General features: G+C 36.4%; 1 protein-coding gene across 9 annotated transcripts in view; it reads left to right on the forward strand.

Annotated features, from left to right (window-relative positions):
- TTBK2 (tau tubulin kinase 2) overlaps window positions 1–25316 on the forward strand; it is a 91384-nt gene that overhangs the window by 61994 nt on the left and 4074 nt on the right. For 7 of the 9 annotated variants that reach the window (XM_035539747.1, XM_050711086.1, XM_035539748.1 and 4 more), the window contains 5 exons: window positions 1145–1356; window positions 1903–2506; window positions 7202–7450; window positions 18768–20035; window positions 21023–23770. In XM_035539747.1, coding sequence (XP_035395640.1) covers window positions 1145–1356; window positions 1903–2506; window positions 7202–7450; window positions 18768–20035; window positions 21023–21491 — 2802 coding nt within the window. In that variant the 3' untranslated portion in view covers window positions 21492–23770. Of the gene's footprint in view, window positions 1–1144; window positions 1357–1902; window positions 2507–7201; window positions 7451–18767; window positions 20036–21022; window positions 23771–25316 lie in introns of those variants that run through there. The other 2 variants (XR_004777615.2, XM_035539751.2) reach the window with 2 other exon arrangements.

The raw sequence follows: 25316 nt of genomic DNA on the forward strand, positions 1-25316 counted from the left end.
AAGCAGATTTTTTGCATTTTGCATGTGTAAAAATTAGATACAGAATATACAAAAAACAGTTTAATGTTATTCTTCAATTGACAAATTAAGATTAAGTGTTATTAGTAGTATCCATTTAATTCATATGGTGTTTTTGTCTCCATAAGATATGATACCTTCCTACTGATCCAAAGAGATTCATGGCCTAATCTTTTGGAGAGAATGTTGCTTAAGTTTGAAAAGTGATCCTTTGAGAAGTGGTTCCTGTCTCTCTTGTTCACAATCACAGCATTTCATATTTGCAGACACAATCACTACACTTCACATTCAGAGAATGTAGTCCTTTTTCTTGATGATAAAAATATTTTGAATAGCTAAAGAGGGATGTGTTACTGAAACGTTCTTTAGATAGCTGTCTAGTTTTAAGGCTGTTATTTCCTGTTTGCTAGAAAAAATGTACTGTTTGAGAGAATAAGACACTGGTGCCAATTTTCAAAAGTGATTAACGTGTTTACTTTTTATTTTATTTTATTTCTACCAAAGAGGGAGAAAGCAGATTGCTCTGGTTTAAACAAATACAATTTTTATTAGTTGCACCTGCTGAAACTAAAGATGATCATGATTTCCTAGCTCTGGATCGTGCTAGTTACTATACAATATAGAACGTAGTTGGAAAAAAAGTAATTCTAAGTCACAAAAATATCTAGTAGATTTAGTGTATAACAGTGTTATATGCTCCAGAGGATCACAAAGCCAGCTTGGAAACTAACTTTTCTGTAGTAAGAGCTCTTGGCTCCAATGCAGACTGATGATGCTACTAAGTGACTGGTTTCAGACTACTATTGAGGAAAATTTTTGAGATGGGCATGAAAAAATCAGTGTATGTTTAAGCACAGTACTGAATTTTTGAGACTCCTGTTCTCAGACCTACACAGAGCTACTATATTGCTAGTAGTATGTTACTAGGCACTTTTTATCTTTTGTAGGTATGTCCTGAAGGACATACCTAAACTACCTTAAACATGACATAGACTTCAGGAACTTTCCAAATACGAATTGGCTTATCAGTGGATAAAAACCTGGATGGTATTCACCATACAATACCGTGTCTTCCTCTGTTTTGCCATTCCTAGTGAGTTACATTTTTACTTTACTTTCTGCACAGGCTGCCACAGAGGAAGAAAACAGCCATGGACCAGTGAATGGAATGCTTAATGCGCCAAGTCTCGGTTCTCCAATTCGTGTCCGCTCAGAGACTACCCAGCTAGACAGAGATGTCCCATTAGTTCGAAAGTTACGTTCAATTCACAGCTTTGAACTGGAGAAGCGTCTGATGTTGGAGTCAAAGCCAGACACTGATAAATTTCTTGAGACCTGGTAAAGAAATTATTTCTATTTTATTTTTATGCTTGGATCTTTTCAGAATATGCAGTTAAGATAGTATCATCTTTCCACTATTACTGTATCTATTAACAGTACTGTGTGAAAACCAAAACCGAAGTTGCCGAGCTGTGCTTATGCAAGCTACAGCAAACAGTATTCAGTATGTTCGTAGTATTGCTCAATTAATGGATTTTGCCACTAGGCTTCTGCTTTATTTAAGAAAAAAAAAATAGTGCTAGTCTACAGCTAAAGTCAGATTTATACTCTGGATATTTTTTTTATTTCAGGCCCTAATGGTGTAATGCTGGTGTTTTTTACATTTTTCTTTATTGGGATAGTCTTGACAGACAGTACAACTCATCCTAAATAAGAATGATGACATCAGGTACTCAATAGAGCTAACATGCAACTACTTTATATGAGATGAGAAGGACAGCTTACAAGAAAATTTTATATAAATCTAGTTTTCCTCTACTGAAGATAATCAAATGTAGCTTACATCATTCTTAACTAACTCAGATATTAATTTATTTTCTTAAGTTTGGAGAAGATGCAGAAAGGCTTGAATGCTGCGGCAGAGACTGCGGTTGCTGCTGTTCCTCCTCTTTCTCAGAAAACACCCAACCCTGCTCCTGTGACTGCACGCATGGACCATGTTTGGCACTATGATGAAGAATATCTTCCAGATGCTTCAAAGCCTGTGTCAGCTAGTTCTCCAGAACAGGCTGATGGTGTTGTTAGCAGTGGATTTGTAGCTGTCAACTTAAGCTCCTGCAGGCAGGAGGTTGATTCTAAAGAGTGGGTGATAATAGATAAGGAACGGGACTTACAGGATTTCAGGACAAATGAAGCTTTAGGGCACAAAACAACTGGAAGTCCCTCAGATGAAGAGCCAGAGGTACTACAAGTTCTAGAGGATTCTCCTCCTGAAGAGCAGCCCAGACAGGGTGGTTGGGCAGGAAACAGTGTCCATGCCAAGAACCAAACCTCAGGGGTGGAGTTTGTTCTAGCCATGGAGTGTCATCCTGCCGCTTCCGAACAGCTTACAGATAAATTGGAACTTCTGACCGGAGCTGCTGGACAGCTTCTTGCAGCCACCCCTACAAGTCCTATGGAAGCTCAAGCAGAAGGAGCGCTCACTCCGGTAAGAGAAACAGTCACTGTTTTATTAAATCTCTCTTTATTCAAAATTATATATGAGAAGATAGTAACATTTTATGAAAGTTACAGCCAACTCAGTAGAAAAAGAAAATTCTCACCGGCTACTCGCTGATTGTGAGGTATGGAATATCTGCTATGGTGAAAATAAGCTAGTCAATGTAATTAACTATAGCTGTACAATAAAACTTCAAATGCACTTATGTTCTCATGGAAAATGCAAGATAGTATGTTTCACCCAAGATTATATTTTGATATTATACATTGTGAATTTACTAGCTTACCGATTCATTTTGTGTTTTTCAAACTACAGAACGGTGTTGAACAGCAAGATTTTTGAGACTTATTTCAAAATATCAGTTGCACAAGTTTTTGATGTGTTAGAAACTTGTGAAGATGAAAATTTAATTTAAATTGTTCATTTGTTTTCAAAGGTTCAATTTCTACATTTTAATATTAGTTTTAGTAAAACAGACCAGGAGCAACATTTAATCCTGTACAAAATACATACTATCAGATGCTTGTCATTAAAAGCTAGCTTGCAGTTTTGTATATAAATGTAGTATCCCACTGTATACAAACTTGGCTCACTTTGGGGAAATGGCTACCTTACTTAAAACCGAAAGTAGAGGTGACGGAAATATCACGTACTACAGTGCGATTAATGTGCAATAAGGTTATCTGGAAAGGTAGAAAATTCTGTGCAGAAAGAAAATACAAATTCTTTGGCTGATTTAGAAATTGGAAACAGATTGTGTCTATCCAGTGTGTCTATTCTGACCGTGACTGCAGTTTGTGGTAGTCTTTCATCTACTTCATTAGCCCTTGAATTAAAGCCAAACAAAGCCCAGCAGGATATTTTGGGTGTCTTTCGTTGATGGTATTCCACTTCACAGAAAAGCTGGTTAAATATTCCTTGAGGTTGTTACTGGAACCTAGCTGTTCTTACAGGTGAGCGTCCTAGTCACTTTACAGGGAGACATTCACATATATGTGGCTTCACGTAGTAGTTCTCTCTATTCCAGAATCCTGGTGACCTTTTCTGGAGTCCTTTTTCTTCTTCCTCAAAGTGTTTACCCACCCAAAACTGTTCTTTGAATGTGATCCTTGATCATGGACTCTGAGATGACTGAAAGATTGTCTGCCAGAAGTTTTGTTTCCAGCAGAGCTTTGCCTAAACAATCAGATTCTTGTAGTTGTCAAATATTTATAGGTAAGTTGCAAATGATAGCTGAACTCTCTAAAATATCATCTGCTCAAGAAGTGAGACAAAGTGAAAGATCATGCTCTCCTCAAAGATCTCTACTTAATGTACATCTGTTTAGAGGTAGCATGAAAGGCCATTAAAACCAGACAGAATAGACTTCCCTAATCTTCAAAATATTTGTCATGTGAGGTTTGAAAGTCGCTATGAATTTTTTTTAAACAGTTTTGTTGTTGAACTAGTCTTATCTTTATTATATATTAGAAATCCATCTGACATCCCCTACAGAAGTAAATTAAAGTGTATTAAAGAAGGTACTTCATGCTAAATTTCATGTTGATGCTGTATTTCTTCTGCAACAGCATCAATTTTTTTTTCTTTACTACATACAAAAATGTCCACCATTAATCTCTTGGGGCTCAGAGAGGCTGTGCTCTGCCTGCTGGTTGGTTTTATTAGCACTCCTGATGTACAACAACTGCTGCCAAAGCCATAATATTTAGAGAAGAGAGTCTCCTGTGAATAGATACAAAGATAACTTTGACAGATACCACCAACCCTCAATAAAGCCTGATAGGCCCAGAAAAATTTATACTTCTAATACTGTATAATTTGGTTCTTCAGATGCTTCTTAACCACAGAACAGTTAGATCAGACTGGGGAGCAGAGTTTAAGTTACTCGATACCAGTGTGAAATGCCTAAGATGATATAATTCCTGTAATAAAGTTGCTTGGAAAGACTTTGCATAAATTGAATAGTGAAGTTAATCATAGAATCATCCAGGTTGGAAAACACCTCTAAGATCATTTAGCCTTTAGCCTAGTACTGACTAGTCCACCAGTAAACCATGCTACTAAGTTCTCCGTCTGCACGTTTCTTGGAGACCTCCAGGGGTGGTGACTCAACCACTTCCCTGGGCAGCCTATTGCAGTGCTGCACAATCCTTTCAGTAAAGAAATTTCTCCTAACATCCAACCTAAACCTCCCCTGGTGCAACTTAATGTCATAAGTGTTTACAAAACTGTAACAACCTTAACTACAATCAAATGGTTTTGTTCTTTAGTAGTATTATCTAGGTAGTACCTTCCTGACAAACAATACAAATAATGAGCAAAGGGTTGCATTTCACTTTTCTGCTGATTTTAATTATATTGCATCTGTTACTAAGAGCAAGCCTGGATCCAAGAGTGTAAGTTTGGGACCATACATCAAATGACATAAGTGTTGCTAAAAGGGTTTAAAAGTAGATATTGAAATTACAGTAGTACAGAATAGTAGCTTTATTTAATTTCTGAACAGTTTACTCATTTCCAATGGCTTGCAACTGTAGGACATGTCAGCATTCATAGTTATCATGCTTATGAATATACCTCCCATATGCGTTTCTAGTCACCTGCTACATTATCACTTAGTAGAAAGTAAAAATGAATTATTATGAAGTAGAAAGTAAAATGAATTATGTTCTTTGAGCTTATTGGGAGAACCTGAGAATTCTGATAGGTTTGTTAAATATGTAAACAATTAATTTAATGTTACAAAACATGAATGAATAAAATAATTTTCCTGTTGTAAATACTTTTTAACTTTTATTCTTCCTTTTATGGGAACAAGGCCTTATTGCTCACTAAGTAGTAGCAAGGATGTTTCTGTATGAGAAATTGAAGGTTCATATACTCACCCCTAATCTTATTTTGTCCTGAAGGAAAGATATTACTGGTCTTCAGTTCTTCCATTTGTAGATAAATATTCTTCTTGAAATCATGTGTGTATGTGGATTTCCTGTAATTGATGATAACATTTCTTACCTGTTTCAAACAGCATCAGCACCCCTAAGAATGTAAGGTTGTAGTAGTTCAGGAAGGTTGTAGTAGTTCAGGAAGGAAACCTGAACTCAAAAAAAAAGAGGAAAACGTGTTTTCCTCTTCCAAAAAGTTATTGGATTGGTGATGAGTAAGTTTTAAGCTTAAAAATTTACAGCAAATTGTGCTATCTTCTATGAAAAAAGCTGCCTGTAAGAGAACTAATTTTCATGTTATCGGTCACGGTTTTCCAGTTGTAATAACAGATTCTGTGTACTACAACCAGATTACCCAGCACATACCAGTTTGATCTGGCTCAGCCATGGGCTCCTGATCACATTTCTGTTGAATTACTCAGAGCATGTTAGCATGTATATGCTGACTGTATGCTTTCATGTTGGCTTTATGTAGACTTCGGCTGCAGAAGGACAGACAGTACTTGATTTGCTGTAACATCTTCTGGAGTGAAGTTAGTTTGACAAAAGAATTTGAACTGATCTAGACTGTTCAGGAATTTATATTGGGGCAGCACTTTGCATCATAGTGCTCTCTTTTTTTGCTTTCTTGATCTGGTTCTAAGAGCCTAGTGCTGGACTTGCTCTGTTGTTGAACTATGGCCTCATTAATGTAGTGTGTTTGGATTGAATTGTGATGACCTCTATATTGTGCATGCACAAAACTGTTTGCAGCATATGATATTTGTCAAGCAGATATTTTAACAAAGAAATAATAACAGTGTTAAAGTAATCCAATATATACCAACTAATGCCATTTTCAACTTCAGTTTAAATTCAACATCTGTTTGCTCTGCTCATGCTTGGTTGGCAACCTAATATAAAATATATATGCATGGTAATAGAAGTTGTTTGACTGTGGATCTACTTATTTTTTACTACTTAGTAATATTTCTGAAATTAGCATTTTATAGATTGAGGTGCTACTGTGTTGTATCAATGAAACTGCTCCTAAACTTCCATTTATTTCATAGTTCTTAGCTGTATAATTTTCATGTACCTTCTAACCTCAGTTGCTGCTTATGAGATGCTGGAAATTCTTTTTTTTTCTCTTTTCTAAATGCTTGAGTGATGGATGTAGTTCAAGATGAAGCAATTGTTGATGGATGCTCCAGGCCGGTGTCAGTATGTCCTGCAAGTTCTGTCCCACGTTTGGGAAATTTCATCAGAACTGTTTAGTGCTAATCTTACTGATTAATCCTGTAAGCTATGGTTCTTAATATACACTGCTATAGCTGTAGCTGTACAGTCCCATTTGTAAAGCATGCAATGGGTGCATATGCTAAAATTGTAGTCGTCACAGAAAACAACACTGCTGTATGGATGTGCTAAGCATTTGCAAGGACCAGCCAACAATCAGCCAGCTTCTGTACACAGTGTCCTTGGAACAGACCGTGTGAGTTTATTAACTGTGCCCTAGATTCTGACTGACTGACAGGAGCCAGCAAGAGAAAGGATGATTGCTTCTGACGTTGGGTTTTTCAAAGTTGGTGGGAAATCTGACATTTAGACTTAAGATACCTCTTAATTCATCAGCTCCAACCTGGGAGAGAGTTTTCAATGGGATCATCTAAGAAAATGCATGTATGCAGGACATAAACAAGAATTATTTAAAATACTGATTTTTGAACCTTATTTTTTCCCCACCATGTTGTTCTCACAGCTCAACTCATCTCACATGCTGCATTTCTCCACTCCAAGAATTTCAAGTCCCATCCTCCGCACCATGAGCCCTATAGCCTATCTATCCATCCACTCGGACCCTCTGAAAGAGGCTGGTTTACCAAGGAGTCAATCAGCTGAGAGCCACTCCTCTTCCTCACGCTCAACTGGTCGTAGGCAGCTTCCTGTCATTCCCTGTGGCAACAAGTTTCCCCCTGTCATTCGCATCTCAAAAGCACAACTTCAGCAGGTGAATAAGCCTCGTCTTCATAAAAGTGACTGCATTGTAGCAGTCATCTGCAAAGTTTAATTTTTTTAGTTGCTCTGCATACTTCGGTACTATGCATAGGCTAGTCATACTGCTGTACACAACATCTTACAAAATATTTTGAAAGATAAGGTCAAGTTAGGGAATCTCATTAAGGAATAGAGTCAGGGATACTTTTACAAGAATATATATCGTCCCATTTAGAGGAGGTAAAATTAGAGAGAAGAATATTTAAAGAGATGTTGTTTGGGTTATCATGATCTGGAGCACCGAACATTTCTGGATGTTCTGGAAGATAGATTCAGATTTTCTCCTGGAAAAGTTAGGATTAATAAATCCAGAAAACAAAGTTTTCTTTCTTTCAGAACTAAAAATAATTTTTAAGGTGTTCCTATAATCAGTACTAGTTAGATTTTTGAATTGGGAACACACATTAAAATTTGGAGTACTGTAAATGTTTTTAATGTGAGAAAATAGGATTTAGAGCTAGTCAAATGGCTACTTTGGCATCAAGAATTCATTGTTTACAGTATACAAAGCAAAGGTGGGAATTAACGGGGGTAATGGCTGATGGAAATGTCACTAGAGAAAGTAAAGTTTTCATAGTTTTGTATTCCCAGTTTATTTACACTATGAGAAAGATAAAGGCTTAGAATCAAATTGAAGTAAACCATAATTTCTATATTAGCCATAAAAATTTGCTAAGCAGTATCAGCTCACGTTGACTGGTAAAGCAGTATGATATAGCATCGATGCATAAGACCGTAACATATCATCATCATTTTACCATTAATATTTAATTTGGATTATATTTTATGTTGTCTTTTATTTCCAACCTATTTTTCAGTGTAACTATTTATACGTGAAAGACATATTTTTCTTCTATGAAGCATGCACAGGAGTATCGATTTTTAAAAAGTTATCCATCAACATTAGATTCTTTCAAACTTCAGTATGATCAGTGATAAGTGATAACAAGGTAAACAAAGTAGTGTATTTATGCCAGCATTTGGTCTTCCTACCCCAAAAGCAGTATTTTTTCCCCAACAACTCTAGGCTGCTTTCTATCTAAATACAAAATTGTAGTAGTTCTGCCCTCAATTTATGGAAATGGACAAACAGTAGCTCACAGAGGTTCATTATTGTGAACCTGATGGGATGCCAGAATACCACATTCTTCATGATGACTGAAATATTGACTAGGGAAAAGGACTTTGTAGAAATTAACTCATTAGAAATTAAGCTTCAGCATTTTCAGTATTTGTATTCCGGGATGCAAAATGACTTTTTTTTTTTTTTTTTGCCTGTATATCTATGATTTAATTTTTTTGATCCAAATGTATTGCAGGTGTCATTAGCAAGCTCCTCACAACACTCAAAGTAGGTTTTCATACAGAGTTTTCTCTGGCTTCCTTAGTACTCAACAGATGAATACAGCTGCAATATTAATGGGGGCTGCGAAGTGATATACTCTTTTGTCATGTGAAAAAGAATAGGTATTGTACCAGGTGCTGCTACTGAGCAGAGTGGAAAAGGGAAAGGGAGAAGATTATATACAACATTCAGAGCCTTCTCTTTCTTTTTACCCGGTAAGTCCCTGACTGCTGTGTTCCTTTTCAAGCTGTGATTTTTGACAGTCCGGACTCTACTGAGAATGTAACTTCCAGTGTTTCATTTGCTGTGGAAACTACAAGCACATGAATCTTTAGTTTATTCCAACAATGAAGGCCTTGCGTGCTTTTTGGCTCACTGAAGAACTGACATACTTTTACAAGTCCTTCTATTTTCTACGTCACAGTAATGTTAGGTACTTAGCAAGTATGAAAGATAAATATGCATGTTAATGACATGAAACACTTCTCCAATTAAATACTAAAAATAATTTGAATACTATTATGTATTATACTGTATAAATATTTGGTATTGAATATATTTTCCTGTATTTCCTACTGTTTTCCATTTTGTTCAACATTGATAATTAATGAATTACAGAGGTCAGGGATCTTTACTGTTGAATTTAGCTTCATGTGCTAAAAAGTAAATGATGATAACATTTGTTCCTGAAATCAGGCAAGGGAGTTTTCTTTCCTGATTGTTAATGAGTGAGGCTTCAGGAGCTGTAGCCCAGCCTTCTTTAGTTTGGCATCAGATAGGAGAGATCGTGAAATTTCTGTATATTCTTCATTCACTAGTGCACTGAAGGTTATAGGATGTAGGTCTACTTTAATTTCTTCTGTAAAGATAACTCCTCTCTTGCCATACATATATGATGTAAGAGAATTGGAGTGGTTTGTTTCACCTCTCCTTAGTTATTCAACTTGCAGCATTAGAGACAACAAAAGACAGAATGAATTCTTTGACAGTACTTGACTCTGAAAAGTGGGGTCACAGTGCTATTAGCATCCTTTTCTTAAATAGAGTGGTCAAATTGTAGAACAAATCCTCCTGAAACATGACATTTTTCTTTCCTTCTGTGAATTTTTCAGCCAGGTAACTTCTCTGAACTTTGCTCATCAGAGGAATGCATAGAGTGTTGAGTGAGATCCATGGAAAAGGTGATGTGAGTGCAGTAACAACAGGCCAGAGCTGTGTAGGAAAAGATTGCTTAGGTAGATGTTGTGCTAAATGTATAACTGTTTCTTGAGAAACAATCAGAATTAGTGACCTTGGATTTCAGTCTCTTAGTTTCTCAGATCTAGTTCTTTAGTAAGATATAAAAACCTTTTCTAGCTGTGGCAGCCATCTAGAATAAATCTAAATTGGCTGTCTGTTTCAGATTCAGCCCTGAAATAAGGGGATTCCAGATTTGTAAGTCTTTTTGACATGTCTTCATTTTTTTAAATACTTGATGAGACATGTACAAAAGAGATTAATTTTATTTTAATGATTTTGTAGTTGTTCCTTCTCAGGTAAAGCAATTAGAATTGGTTAGCACTTTCACAAATACTTTCTCTTAGGTCTTATTTTTTCCCAATAATCTACCTTACTGCAACAGTTTAAAAACTATTTTATTGGCATATAGTTATATTATTAGTTACAAAATGCTCTGAAATCTTTCCACACAAGATGCTGTGGAAATACAAGCCATCATGTACATATTCATATCGAAGATGAGAAGTAATATGCTGATCTGACTTGGAAAAATTACCTTAATTTTTAAGCATCTCATTAGAATTCAGGGGCCTATGGAAGAATAAGGTAAGACTAGTTGACATATTCAAGGGGTATTTAGAAAAGCAATATATATACCCCTTGTAATAGTCGTTCTTTTTTGGATATTGTAGGTTTTTCAGCCAGGAGTGCATATAAATGTAAAATTTTGCTGTTTTTCATGAACTAATTTTGGCAGGTATCACTAGTCTGCAATAGCAAGAGATGAATGTTTACATTGATTTCCACATTTAATAATTGCTTTGCTACCCACAAAAAAAAAAAAAAAAAATGCAAAATGCTCCTCTGTTGTTAGCCTGTTCTTTAAAATTATTTTTAGTTTATCAGTGGTGTTAATTTGTAGCTGTCATGTGCATTAGGATTGAATTAGAACTCAACTAGCTAAAGCATTGGTTTAGCATTCTACCTGTCTAGAAATGTCAGTAATGGATATATTTGTCTAATGTATATATATTACATTATCAAATAGTTTTGTTCTAGAATGAAAAGGGGGAAAGGCTTTTCTCTGCTCAATGAGTGATTTTTAATGCTGCCATCATGGAAGTTGAGTGTGGCAAAGAGGGTTTTGGTTTCAGGAACTACAGAGATGTCATGCCCTACCCTATCCTGATGGAAACTGTATTGAGTTGGCATGAAGTTTAAGTTGGCATTGAGTTGGCTGTATTGAGTTGGCATGAAGTTTAATAAGCAGTCAGTAGGAACCTGTTAAACTTTTTCAAATAGTGTGTTGCCTGTGGAGAACAGATCAATTTTTATTGACAAGATCCTCTTGGTCATTTCCCTTCTGCAAGTTTCTCTATCAGCAGCAGCAACAGCAAAGTTAAAGTGAAGGTCAGGGCAATAAATTAGCATTAGTAAAAGCATTCACATGCACTGTTAGAATTCTGCATTGAAGGATGGGCCAAAAATAAAATGAGAGGAAAAAACAGAAAGAAAATAAAACACTATAAAGGTTGCTTTTTTAAAGATTTGTGTTTTGTGGAATCTGCAGTACTTTTAAGATTCTCAAAATTCTTAACCACATGGTTCATCTATTCTTGTCTGTCCTTGACATGATCAATTTTTATTATATTTTTAAAAATTGCAATCTTATCCCAAACATATGTTGTTTAGTAAATTTTTTCGAACATCAAAATTTCATTAGCATAGGACAAGTGAAGAAGTTTCAGGAAAGCTAGATGATCTGCGATTTCACAGGGTGAGCTGATCAACTCTTATGTCAAAAATTGGCTGTTATCATTAAAACGAGGTCCAAATAGAATTACAGGGGAAAAAAACAATCTTTACTTGAAGATTGTGAATTTACCAGTATCCTAGCATTTCTCCTGATTAGGTAGATTTTTCATAGGGAAGAAAGAAAGAGAACTTTTTAGAAAAGGAAAATATGCAAACACAAAAACTAGAACAGGTGGTAAGAAGAAGTCTCTAATATTTCTAAGCTACAATTATATAATTTTTGAAAAGTGATTCATTTTCAAATTATTATTACAATTTCTAGATTTTGGTGATTCTACAATATTGCTCTACATAAACCACAGGTAGATGTGTTTACTTATTAGCTAGCTACTAAGCTGTAACTGCTCTGACTGCTTCTAGCAACAGTTTTTAATCTATGTTTTTTAACCATGAGAAAATAACCATGATAAAGTAGGAATTTGGTTTCTGTAAAGACAGAAATAAAAGCATGAGATAGAAATGTGAAATAGGCTTCAGTTACCAGGTTTTTACTCTGAACTCTGCATTAAGGCAAACTGATGCTTTGTTAGGAGAAGACTGTCTCTGTGGAACTCAAAAGTATTATGATACTGGCTCATTTTCAATTGCAATGTATGTCAGGAGTATTGTATGAGTGCTAGGAAGTAATTATCTGTAATTGCAGCTGCTTCCCAGTTCTCCAACAATTCCAACAGTTCTATACAACATAAGTAAATTTCAAGAATATTGTTCAATTGCTTTATATGTTGTATAGAAGAAGCTTCAAATTAAATGAGTATTTGTTTTAGTCAAATTATTAATAAACTAATTAGCAACTTATTTCAATGACAATCATTCTCTGAAAGCAATTAAAGTTACTGCTTTTAGAGTAGTTAATCTTTGCCCTGTTGGATGTTGGATATGGGTTTATGTTAGAATAAGATAAAATCTTCCTTCACCTGGCAAGTGGTGTAGGAATAACTGAAAAAGGGAAGATAATTAAAAAATACTGGAATAAAGCAATGATTAATAGATACACTTAAATAACGAGAGTCTGTACACACAAATATGCATGTTCTTTATCCTCAAAAGATATCTTTCAGCTTAGAGGGTATGAAAATACAGCTGTCTTGTACCTTCCTAACTCTGCATCTTTGTTTCCTCCTCTTCCTATTTCTTGCATCTCCCAGCATCAATGTAAGATTGATGCACAAATTATTGTTACAGAATAGTAGAAAGAATATATGTGAAAAGCTGTGGAAAGCAGCATGCTCCTCCTTTCGGATGGATATAACCAAGCCTTCATATGCTATTTTCTCCAGCTAAGGATTAGGGCTGTGTGTGATTTTTTTTAACAAGAGTGCATAGTATCCTGGGGACTGCCAGTTTCTACAAATGCCTGCAATGCTTGTGGTACTGTATGTATGTCAGAAGGGATTCATTATCAAGACTTACAGTCATCTCTGGTCTTACACTCCATAACTCCATGAATTACAGACATATACTTCTCCTGTTTATCCACATATTAGCTTATTTGTAGAAACAGCCAATGTAGTTTAGTAAATCTATAATTAATTTTGTTTATCTTTTCTGCTTGACTTTAATCTGGGAAGGAAATGTAAGGGATACAAAGGGTTAGACTGTAAAAGGTCAGAAGGAATGATAATAGTAGGGAGGGAGGATTTTGAGAGGAGGGCTGTTGAGAACAGTAAGCTGGGTAAGATATCTACAGAGTTTGAAGTGTAGCAGTGGTTTGTTCATGTGAGAGTAACAGTAGGTGTAAATTACAGGACAGTGTGCTAACATTCCCTTTACCCTTTGATACAAATTGCAGTTCAGCTTTTGTTCCAGATGTATATAGTTGTGCAAGGAAAATTAAGTGACTTAAGGAAAGAAAGAATCATGAAGAGGAAGCTGGTGAACTTGAAAGCCTAAGGGAGGTTGGTTGGTATTGATGAAGCTGTGGACTCATACTAACATTTGTCATATTGCTGCTAGGCTGTAGAGCTAACAGTGGATGAAAAGGAGAAGAAAGGAGAAGAAAAAATATACATGAGGTTTGTTCTCACAGATACATGAACTTTTCTAAGGTAGGAAAGAAGTTCTAAAGAATAAAATGATTAGGCTTAAGTGTCTTCAGAATGGTGAGTAATATGATTAAGGCATACTAATGTGAGAAGTTACAAACAATGGTGGGATTAGCATATCAACAGGTATGTACACCATGTTTTTAAGAGGCCTGGAGTCCTGATGGCACTTGACGTGCTCGTAGAAGTATCAGGCAGCATGAGCAGAGGGAAGAAACTATATCTGTGAGGTCACATGTTCACCTGCTTGTGTTTTACAGTAATCTGTATTCACACCTTTAGATCTTTCAGACTTAACAGCTTTGACAACCAAAACCAATATTTCATTCCTCTGCAATTTGCTGTATGTATTCATAGAGAATTTCATCCAAGCATATCACGTGCTATTGCAGCCTGTCAGAGGTTTAAGGAGAGGAAAGTTTGTCAGATGTCGTAAAAGATGTCTAGGAGATATTTATGTTATTGTTGTTTTGTTCTTTTTTCTTCTTAACATTCCACTCACCATACTGTAAAGCTACTTGAAGAAAATGCAGTCTCATTTATTGCCTCAGAAATCAGAAAAAAATTAAGAAATTACTTAGGAAAGACTAAAGGATTCAGGACTGTGGTGGTGGTAATTTCTTTTAAATATTTCAGAGTGAAAGGAGAACTTTGAAGTCATTGTTCCATATATTGTCTCAGTCCTTTTCAGTAATCTGCTGTATCATACCTTCTTTTGAAGTGCTGGAGTTGTGATAACCAGGTACATAATGTTATAAACTGGTTACCAGAGTACACTGTGGGTCAGCATTTTAAATCTATTCTCTGCAATTTTCTTCTTAGATGAGGTGTCCATGTCACATTATAATCTTTGTTCATCAGCTTCAGTATTGTGCAACATTGACGTAGTTAGCCACAGAAATCTTACAGTGTAAGATTTTAGTTCGTGGCACAAGAAAGGAAAGTGTGACAATTATTTATGATGATGTTGGGGTTTTAGTTTTTCATATTAGGTTATGTAGTGTTTGTTTTGTAACTAGATATGTATTGGACAATCTTGAGATTTCTGTCTCCCTGATTTAGACTAAATAATAACCATTTAAACTAGTATAAAATAACCATTTAAACTTGCAAAAGCAAGTGTCAGGATCAGTCCTCTTCAGACTCCTTGATTATGCCTTCTGTTTTGCAAGGTTTCACAAGGAAAATGAGTATTTATGGGATAATTAGGGTTACAAAACTGTATGATTTTTTTAAGCTGTTTTAAGGGATTTTATTTACTATTCTTTAAAGTGTCAGGAATAGTTGAGGCATGAAGCAAGTCTTTCATAATTAAAAGTTAGGATAGAATCTCCTTATCCTGCCACAGCTGCCAAAAAACAAAGGAACTGCTGCTGTGGTGTATATCTCATCCTCCTGGCCCCATCTCAGTGAACAGGCATCCACCCTCACAGAAATGAATCTCCATCCCTTCCAGGGATATTCCTATGAGCCTACAATATAAAAACACTAGCATTTGGTACATACATAACAATGTGTATCCCTTCATACTTTCAGCCAGTGAGATGTCAAATAAGATATCAGACACTGTTGATAAGCAGTGCCTTTTTAAATCCTGCTTGTTTCTTTTTGGTCTTGCTCTTTTATTTCTCTCTTGAAGCTGCACCTGAAGTTGTAACAACACTTGCATGAGAGGCAGTTCTGCACAAGTTAAATTTCTTGCACATATAGATGAAATGTCAAGCCTAATAGAGATATAATTTAATCTTTGTGCTTTGAGAATAATAATAAGAGGATTATTGACCATTTGAGAAAACTTCTGTTTGTTAGTGAACACAAATCAAGAAAGTGATATATGCATTCAATAAGCCATTTCTGAAAATCTGAGCTACTCAGCAGTACAGTCTTTGATGATACTTAGTCACCCCATATGCTTTACTTTCCTTCTCTTGTTCAATGTTTTTCTTCCTTCCACAAATAGCTCCTGCTTGCTCTATTGTGGATTCTTCAACAAGTTTACTTGTTTATTTCTTGGGTGTGAGGGTTAAATCTGGATTGGTCAAGAGAGACTGAAGGACTAGGAAGTTCTTTCTCCATTCATGGCAAAGGAAATGAAGTCTGTTGAAAACTGTAAACAGATTTCACATCATAGCTGGTTTCACTTCAAAAGGAATTGACATGTAAGAGACATGTCACTAGGAAAAGAGTTTCCATGTAAATATATTTATGCAAAAGATATTTTAAATGCAATTGCAGCCCTTCTGGAAAAGTATCAAGAAAAGAAATATCTTCTGAAAAGGAAGTAACTAAGGATATTTTACCTCTGAAAATTGAGAGAAGACACCAGAATCTATTCTATTCTAAGGAAAGCCATCCTTCTTTAGAGATGTGTGGTGTTTTTTTTTTTTTTTCATTCCGAAGGGATTTGAATTGGCAACCAGAGTAGCTGATCAAGTAAAAAGTTTCATTCCTCTGTTCTTTCTGTGGCTAACCTGGTGTGCATGGACTCTCTCATAAGAAAGCTTCTGCAGTAGGAAAGACTTCACTAACTCAAAAGGGAAGTAGTGTTTCTTTCAGAGGAAAGAGATGGACTTGGAATAAGATTAGATGAGGGTAACTGTTTTGCTGAAACTAAGTAACTTCAGTTTGTCAAGGTATTTTAATTCAGCAAGCATCGGCTCAAACTTAAAAATAAACTATTGAGAAGACAAAAATTAGTCTCTTGCTGCAGGTTTCTCTCTCTCTGTCTCTCTCTCTCCCTATTTCAATAAATTTAAATTTGGGGAAAATGCTAGAGACAGCTTAGGTCTACTTTGGAAAACAAGAGTTGAGTTATCTTATTCCTGCCTTTTTTTTTTCTTTTTGTGCTGTGAATATTCCACTTTCTGTAGCTTAACAACTCATCCTAATTATAAAAATACAAAAATCCTTTTTCTCCAACTTAAAAAAAAAAAAGCAAAGCACCATGTTTTTTAGGTTAAGGTCCACAAACTGCATTAGCTAAATTAAAGTAGGTTAAGAATACATTTTACAGCATAGAAATAATTTACAACCTAAAATAATTGTCTTCTCTTTAATTCAGCTTTATGCTGAACTGCGATGTATGTTTCATGTTCTATTCTAGTGAACTGTTTGCAAATCAGTTGAACATTTATGTTTCATGGAGGTAAATGTGCACAGTCATAATGATGGAAATGTTGTTATACAAGACTTTGAAGAAAATGGAAAAAAGAAAAGAAAAATCAGCAAGAATTTCAAAGAAGCTATTATATTCATATTCAGAAGTATATAATATTCCTTCATTGTTACTTGCCATTTCTTATTTTGGAGAATTCCACGTTTGTGAAGTTTGAGTACATGCTATAAATTGTTACAGGTCCTGACAGATGGGCTCAGCTTCTACCATCCAGAAGTACCAATATACTAAGTCTTTCAAAAACCTGTTGAGCTCAGCAGCCTGTCTAGATAATTTCTGCAACAAGTTCAAGTGAAATCTGTCTTCTGTACTACAGCAGAATCCTGCCAACATTGGAAATAGGTTATCACTAGTTGTCTCTTCTACCATCACTGAATCAAGAAAGTTATGTTCAAACCCAGTCTCCAGTCTTTTCCACTTCCTTCTGAATTCTAAAAATGCAAACTGTGTCAGATTCATGGGGCTAAAAATAAAAAAAGGAGCTGAACTCTATATTCGTATGGAGGAAGATGTAAGGGTAGCCCCTTGCTTTTGTTACAGGTTATACATTTTACCAAATGACTCAATCTGAAATATATAAACCAAAATGTAGGGCTCACCTTGTCATTGAGCATGCATTCCTCCCTTGGCCATAGAGGTAAAGCTCCTACCACTTGTGTGGGTTCTTGCCCTCTGACCTCATGACTTGCATTTCTTACTGTGCAGTGGCCTGACTTCATGGGAAAGTAAAGAAGCAGTCTCCTTCCGGTTCTGCCCATGCTTGATGGGAAGTGGGGGAAGAGGGCTGGTGTCTCTCAGAGTGGGGAGAGACACAAATACAGGTTTCTCATGTTAGGTTAGATATGCTCTGACAATTAAGCTACGTACTAGAGGCAGCAGTCACGGTAACCAACTGTTTTTTCACAGTGACTCTGACTCAATACTATATATAGGATTTAGGGGTGCCTTAAGCATATCTACTGGATTAGACCCATCAGGGGATTTAGGTGTGTGAATATTTAGTTTGTGAATCTCCTAATGACCTTAGGTAAGAAGTCCCGGCCTGCTTGCTTAATTAAAAATAATAAAAAAGGACAAAAGTTTCTATACGGAAAGAAGGTGCTAAAATTTGAGCACTCAGAAGTGTTTTCTGAATAAAAAGTAGGTATTGTGGGTACTGATATATTTAATTTGGCAGATAAGGTTTTTTATTAGTTGTTTTGTTAACAAAGTATCTACATTCTGCCTAAATTGAAATTCAACTCAGTTTCTGAATATGGACCTCACTGTTTTCTTTGTCTTCTGTACTTGTCTAAAACATATTGTTGTGTACTTGTTAAAGATTTTATATTTATATACAACTTATTCTAAAAGTATTCAAACTCATGTAAAATGGTAAAAAGCTTACCTCTTAGGCTCTATCTCTTTTCCAGGAGTTTCCTTGCTAACTGCAACATTATCCACTGAGATTATGTTTGTGTTACACATTTCTGTCCTGGAATGATAGAATATTTTATTTTCCTAATTAGCCAGATGTAATTCATGAAGTTTAGCTACTATTTGAACATCATGATTCCTAGGAATTATTATATAATGTATCTTGTAGACATGGAATAAAAAATGCAATATAAAGAATGTTATCTATAATATTCCTGAACTTTTCACCCTTTCCTTCTCTAATTTTCCAATGCAGGTAACAATACCCAGGCCCTCGGTGGCATCCACACAGTCTGCTTCAGAGAGTTTTCAGTATGGCCACCAGCTAGGGAAAAGAGAGCATGATGTGCAATCTATGGAACACACAGTGGAACTCCCGTCTCCAAAGGAAGGCTTGCCAGGTTTGGTTGTGACAGATGATGTACTTCCAGGTAGTACCAGCACACCAGATTTGGTACTTCATATCAGCCAAGAAGAGCTTGAAAGGGAAGGACATGTCAAAGAATATGTCAGTGTCCCGGACAGTGGCCAAAAGGACCTACCTGAACAACATAGCAGGAGACAGGAAGAGAAAGAACTTGAAAATCTTCCTGTAGAGACTGAGGAAGAACAGCTTCCAGTAGTTTCTGAGGATGTCATTGAAATGCAAAGCAAAGAACAGAATTCTTTGCCGGGAAATTCAAAATCTGCAGAGGAAGAACTTCTTACTAATACTGAAGCTGCTGAAGAATCAAAGCCAAGGCCTGTCTGCTTGGTGCCAAATCACGATGAAGTTCTGAAGTCAATAACACCTGAAACACCAGATTTTTCACCCTCAAGACTTATCAACTCACACAGTAATAGACAGGCAAGCAAAATAGCACCAGTTCAGGAAAATGGTTTTCGTTCTAATAAGGAAGAAGTCCATATCCAAGACTTGCAATGCCACCAAGTGGCCCTTACTACTTTTTTGCACCAGGAGGACAAGAAGGAGAAAAATACTCCCAGAAATGGAGAGTTATTCCACTGCATTTCAGCGAATGAGAATTCTCATCGATCTAAGAAGGACTTGGTTAAATCTCCTTTTGTATTCAGGCAGAGCCGAATCCCAGTTTTAGCACAAGAGATAGACTCAACGTCAGATTCCTCTTCTCCTGTTTCAGCAAAGGAAAAGCTTCTGCTAAAAAAGGCCCATCAGACAGACTTGGTCAGACTACTTGTGGAAAAGAGACAGCTCAAATCTTTCCTTGGTGACCTCTCAAGTGCCTCTGATAAGTCACTGGAGGAAAAAATGGTTGCTACTCCAGTACCATTTTCTGAGGATGATGTATTATCCTCATTTTCTAAATTGACACTGGACTCTCATTTCAGCAAGCAGACGGAAGATAGTTCTTTGTCTCCAAGTAGCCCTCAGTCCAGAAAAAGCAAGATACCCAGACCAGTGTCCTGGACTACCACTGATCAAGTCACCAGTTCAAGCTCAGCTCAGTTCTTTCCTCGGCCACCACCAGGAAAACCGCCTACTAGGCCTGGGGTAGAAGCTAGGTAATACAGAGAAAATAGAAGTTGGTTTTCAGGTTGAAAATGGATTTGAGCTAGACTGCAGTTACTGTACAGCTGTAATTGTGTAGATGTTCCATCCTTTGTTAACTCTCTTTTTTAATGCTGGTCTTGAATTTTCTGAGAAATCTTACATTGTTGGAAAATGAATGAGGAGAGGCTGCTGCAGAAGAATGAGTCTGCTTCACCTGTAATTCTTATATATCAAAAGATGTGTAGTCAAAACTGTGAAACCTGTCAATCCATAACTAAATCTTTTTTTCCAAGTGGGATCACTTTTTCAGAACTGTTGATTATTCACAAACCTGTAGAAATCAGTAGGATTTATCATATGCAGTCCCTTTGAAAATTAACTGTTCTTATTGCAGAAGCTTTAGGTATTCTGGTTACAGATTCCAGTCATCAATATTCAGTCAGTTAGCTATGCTCTGGTCATGGCTAAGAAAAAACAGTCAATTAATGGAGGGCAGAGTGAGCTCTAGAAACCTTCCTTTGCCAGTTCTGTGTATAGACAACCATTATCTAGTTTCTTCAGTGTCTAGATTACCAAGATAAAAGAAGTTATGATGTAATCAGTAGTGCAAAATCCTCTGAGGAAAGTTGTAGTGTGCCTTGTCATCCGTTATTTGTGTATAGGAGTGTACTGATGATGTACAGGAATGGATGTACTCCATCAAAACAGGTGGTAAGTACTGCACTTCAGTGCACTTCAGCACCACCAGGAAATTTCAGTTTTCTTGTAAACACTTAGACTGTTTATGTGAGTGAGTTTATGTGAATGTAATTATTGTGTTTTGAACAACACGAAGGCCAAAACCTAGATCCAAACACCTCTATCTTACAGGAAAGTTCAGATCCAGATATCTGTTCTGAAGTGTAAGCTTAACCTTAGTTTCCAGTGATACTGTGTTTCTATATGAATTTCGGTGAATAGATTGGAAAAAAAATAATTTTTCTTCATTTCTTCTTAAGGTTACGCAGATACAGAGTCCTAGGGAGTAGCAGCTCGGACTCAGATCTTATCTCTCGTCTGGCTCAAATCCTACAGAATGGATCTCAAAGACCAAGGAGTTCTACCCAGTGTAAGAGTCCAGGATCTCCACATAGTCCAAAAACACCACCCAAAAGCCCTGTCATCCCCCGCCGCAGTCCCAGTGCCTCCCCAAGGAGCTCTTCCTTACCCCGTACTGCCAGTTCTTCTCCATCACGGGCTGGGAGAACCCATCATGATCAGAGGAGTTCCTCCCCACATCTTGGGAGGAGTAAATCACCTCCTAGCCATTCAGGCTCCTCATCTTCTAGGAGATCCTGCCAACAAGAGCACTGCTACAGCAAACCAAGCAAGAATGGTCTGAAAGGATCTGGTAGTTCCTTCCACCATTCTCCAAACACTAAGACTCCCACAGGAAAAAGCAAATCAGCCACTAAGCTTAGCAGATAGGAACTGGGCCTTGACAGGTATAAAGCCGCCTCCTAAGTCTGATGCATGTTATGTCTGTGTACTGTGTATTTAAAAAAATAATCAAAAAAAAATATAAAAAAACAGTGTTGAATCTGCGCTTTTTAAAGAACGTAAGCATCATAAACTATTCATGAGAAAGCATACTGTGTAAATGAGTGGCCAGGCATTGCCTAGGAGCAGGCAGCAAGCAGGTCTAGGAAAGGGGAGGTAGATGCCAGAAAAAGAATGACTCGGTAGTCAAAGAGGTGCAATGTATTTAAAGTCAAAAATATCTCCAAGGTGAGTGTTTTTAAAAGGGTATTTATTTCTATGTTTTCAGTTTACCTAGCTTAGAAGATTAGGCCTAATCATTTAGGGCCTGTCTCAAGAAGTATGTAAGAAAAAGTGAAACCCATTATTCCCAAAATCATGTCACCACTTGGGAGATAAGTACTTCTCAAGCATGCCTCTGTTGATTTAAAAAAGCACACTGTTCAGAGGACAATGGTATTTCTACCTTATGAGTCTCTTCAATTTTGAGTTGCACACACCTGAGTCACTCAGTACTCATTTTGTTCCCTGTCTACCATACCACAGATTTGCTTACCTAAAGAAGTATCATGTAACTTGCCCCTTCTTGATTTTGATGACATTTTAAAAATGAATATTAACGGTTGCCAAGATGTTTTTGTAGTGGTATTCTGTAGAAATTTGTTTAGTACTAATTAGGATCCAAGAAGAATTCTTGGTTCCATTTTGTATACTTCTTCAGGAGACATAGGGGGTTCTTGAAACCTCATTATGTGGAATAGAAAACCATTCTCGTCTAGGAGATGAGAGAAAGGAGATGTCTGCAGTTCACCTAATGTCACAGATTTACAATAAATTGCAATGCATGATAGAAAAGTTAGAAAACAGGAGTACCTGTTTTTCCCTAACTGAACTGTAAAAAGAATCCTTTTTACTATTGGCTTTTTATTTATTTTATTTTATTTTTTTATTTTTTTTTTCCCATTGGTGATTTCCCATCACTGAAATCACTGATCTTACATTGAGGAAACAATTACCAACCAAGATTTTTTTTCGTGCTCGTTCTTTTTGTAAAAACATGGAAGGTGAACACCTTGGTAGCTTCTAGCTGACAGAAATACACTTAACACCCCTAACAAAGCCTTTGTAAGAGTATTAATCAGCAGAGCAAAATATACAGAAAGCAATCATATTTTTGATGTTGGGTTCTTGTCATTCTTTTGCACAAATGGTTCTTTGATAACCAAGCTTTGCTGTCTGCCAGTGAAGTCCATTGTGTCTAATTCCTCCTACTTTTTTTTAGTAGTTACTTAATAATCTCTTGTGGTCTACTGGATCTCTGTAAAAAACATAACGGTTCAGCACCTTTTGCTATATTCAGAAGAGAATAGTGGGTTAGAACAGTAACACACAAGAATGCAAGCTTAAAGAAGGTGCAGCCAGCTCTCCCTGGTTATACCTGTTGTGGGGATGCTGGATGTGCAGGAGACTTGTCAGTTGCTGATCTGCTTGCTGTAGTCATATGCCTCTCCAGCCAGCATCTGTGCTTTTTTATTTAACCTCTGCCAAAGTAATACCTTTGGATTAGAAGGGAATATTTTGTCTCTGAGTTAACACATTCTAATGCTGCATTAAAGCTGCCCTGGAGCTGCACTGAATTTTACTTGCTCTGTCTGACTATGTTGTTTTTTTTTTTCTTACTATGAATATGTGTATTGTTCATCATATGTAATGTAGCACAGTGTGGAACCTTAATTTCATTCAGGTTTCAAGCACTACAGATGAATGCAATAGGTAGGGTATACCTGCTTTTTCTGAAGAAACTGTACCATTGGAAAGTCTTACTCCTTTGTATTATATTGTATAATAGGCATTATAACAATAATTGCATGTCCTCATGGTAAATTATATAAATATTTATATATACATATATGTATATGCTTATATAAACTCACTCTCATTTTTCATTTGTAATTTATGGACCACAAATAATACAGTTCCCTTTCTGTTAGTTCCTGAATACTCCTGGCGTTGCATCTCCTATATCCCCCCTAAAAATTCTGGAATGCACAAAATCTAATAGCCTTTATACCTTGGTACAAGATTGAAGGACTGCTGATTTCTCAACCAGCCAATATTTTGTCTTGCAGCTTTCTTTCTTGCTTTAGAATTGTGAGTACATTTGCATATGAACAAGAACAGAGACTCAAAGGTATTTTTTTTATTACAAATAGGGCTTATTGATTACTTGTTTTTATTTCATAATGTGAGTTCTTAATTGTTATGAATGCTCATGATATAGGAGCAGTAACAGTCAATGAATGCCTAGTAGATGAATGTGACGGTAACAACTTCCATCTTTCCTTCCTGTTTTCCTCGTATGTTTCATTACGGTATACCAAAAGAAAAAAAAAAAGAGTATAAGAGCATATAGTCCCATTTGTACTATTTCTGCCTTGGGCACTGCTGGAATTATTTGTTAAGGTGGTGTGGCACCTTATAATTATTTTTCCTCCTCTCTCCCTTTTTTTCCCACTTTTTTAGGGTCTTTTGAGCTCATTCCTACATTAATATGGTCAGTTTTAGTAGATACCTACTTTATGCACCCTCCCTTGAAATGCTGAAGTTGAGGTGTTTGTATTTTCTCTGCAGTGTAGCAGGATCCAGAAACAGGTAATTGTTTTACAGGTGAGAAAGAATATAGCACCTAAGGTTTTTTGTGCTCTCTCCAAAAATACAGACTTATCCATTGTTGCACTTTACTATATATGGCAGGGGGGTTGGACGAGTTAGTCTTTAAAGGTCCCTTCCAACCCAAAACATTCTGTATAAAATAAATCAATGTGGTAGAAAATCACCTGTACTTGAACTACTTGCCAATTTAAAAATAGTAAGCTATGCCAAAATAGAGAAAGAGATGTCAATCATGATTGATGACCCAGGCTTCTTTCAGTGCAATAAGAGGTAAAAGGCCTGTGTATCACTGATTGCATTTTCCTGTGTATTCAACAGGAATTAGTGAGAAAATCATGAAAATACAAATGGGGGAGTGGTTGTAAATAATATGTCTTGAACTACTCACTCTTCTGGAGTTTTTTATTGCTTGATACCTTCCCTCCAAAACTTACAGAACTGCATACTGTAGACTAATGTAGCAATCAGTTATGTAGTTAGATAATGGCCAGCTGATCAACTAATATATAGATTTTACCTTAATATTTCTAGAGGGCCTGTATGATCATCGACAGCTCTGTAAGCTCCAATATTTGCATATGCAATTGACTGCATAAAACTGGCAAACATATATGTGTGTGGCCCTTGTGCAGAGGGGGAATGAATTGTTTATGGAGGGTATCTGCCCCAAATTTTCAGGGACGGGAAGGTTTTTCTTCATCATTTAGAACAGCTGTAGATGTTCTGCATAGCATTCAGCAGCTTATACTGTGATCTTTTAGCTGGGAAGCAATGTAATTCAAGGAGCTGTTGCTTTGTGCTCTTCAAGCCTCCATTTCTTTGGAGTGCAGTGCAATGGAGCCATGGCATGTTGTGGATGCAGATGCTGCATGTGTATTTCCTCTTTATGGTGTTTCCTGTGCTGCTTCCTCCAGCACTTTGAAGCATTTGTAGAGACATTGAGGCATGAGGCCTTTAAACTGAAATAGAACTTGGAAAGATTTCACACAGACTTTTGTGCTGCAACTTTTGCATGATATAATGAATTTGAGTGACAACCTCAAAAATCTATGTTACTATCAATAAAACTCATTATTAATTGCAAATGCCAATTACTATTTA

The sequence above is a fragment of the Cygnus atratus genome, chromosome 5, assembly GCF_013377495.2.
Source record: "Cygnus atratus isolate AKBS03 ecotype Queensland, Australia chromosome 5, CAtr_DNAZoo_HiC_assembly, whole genome shotgun sequence".
NCBI lineage: Eukaryota > Metazoa > Chordata > Aves > Anseriformes > Anatidae > Cygnus > Cygnus atratus.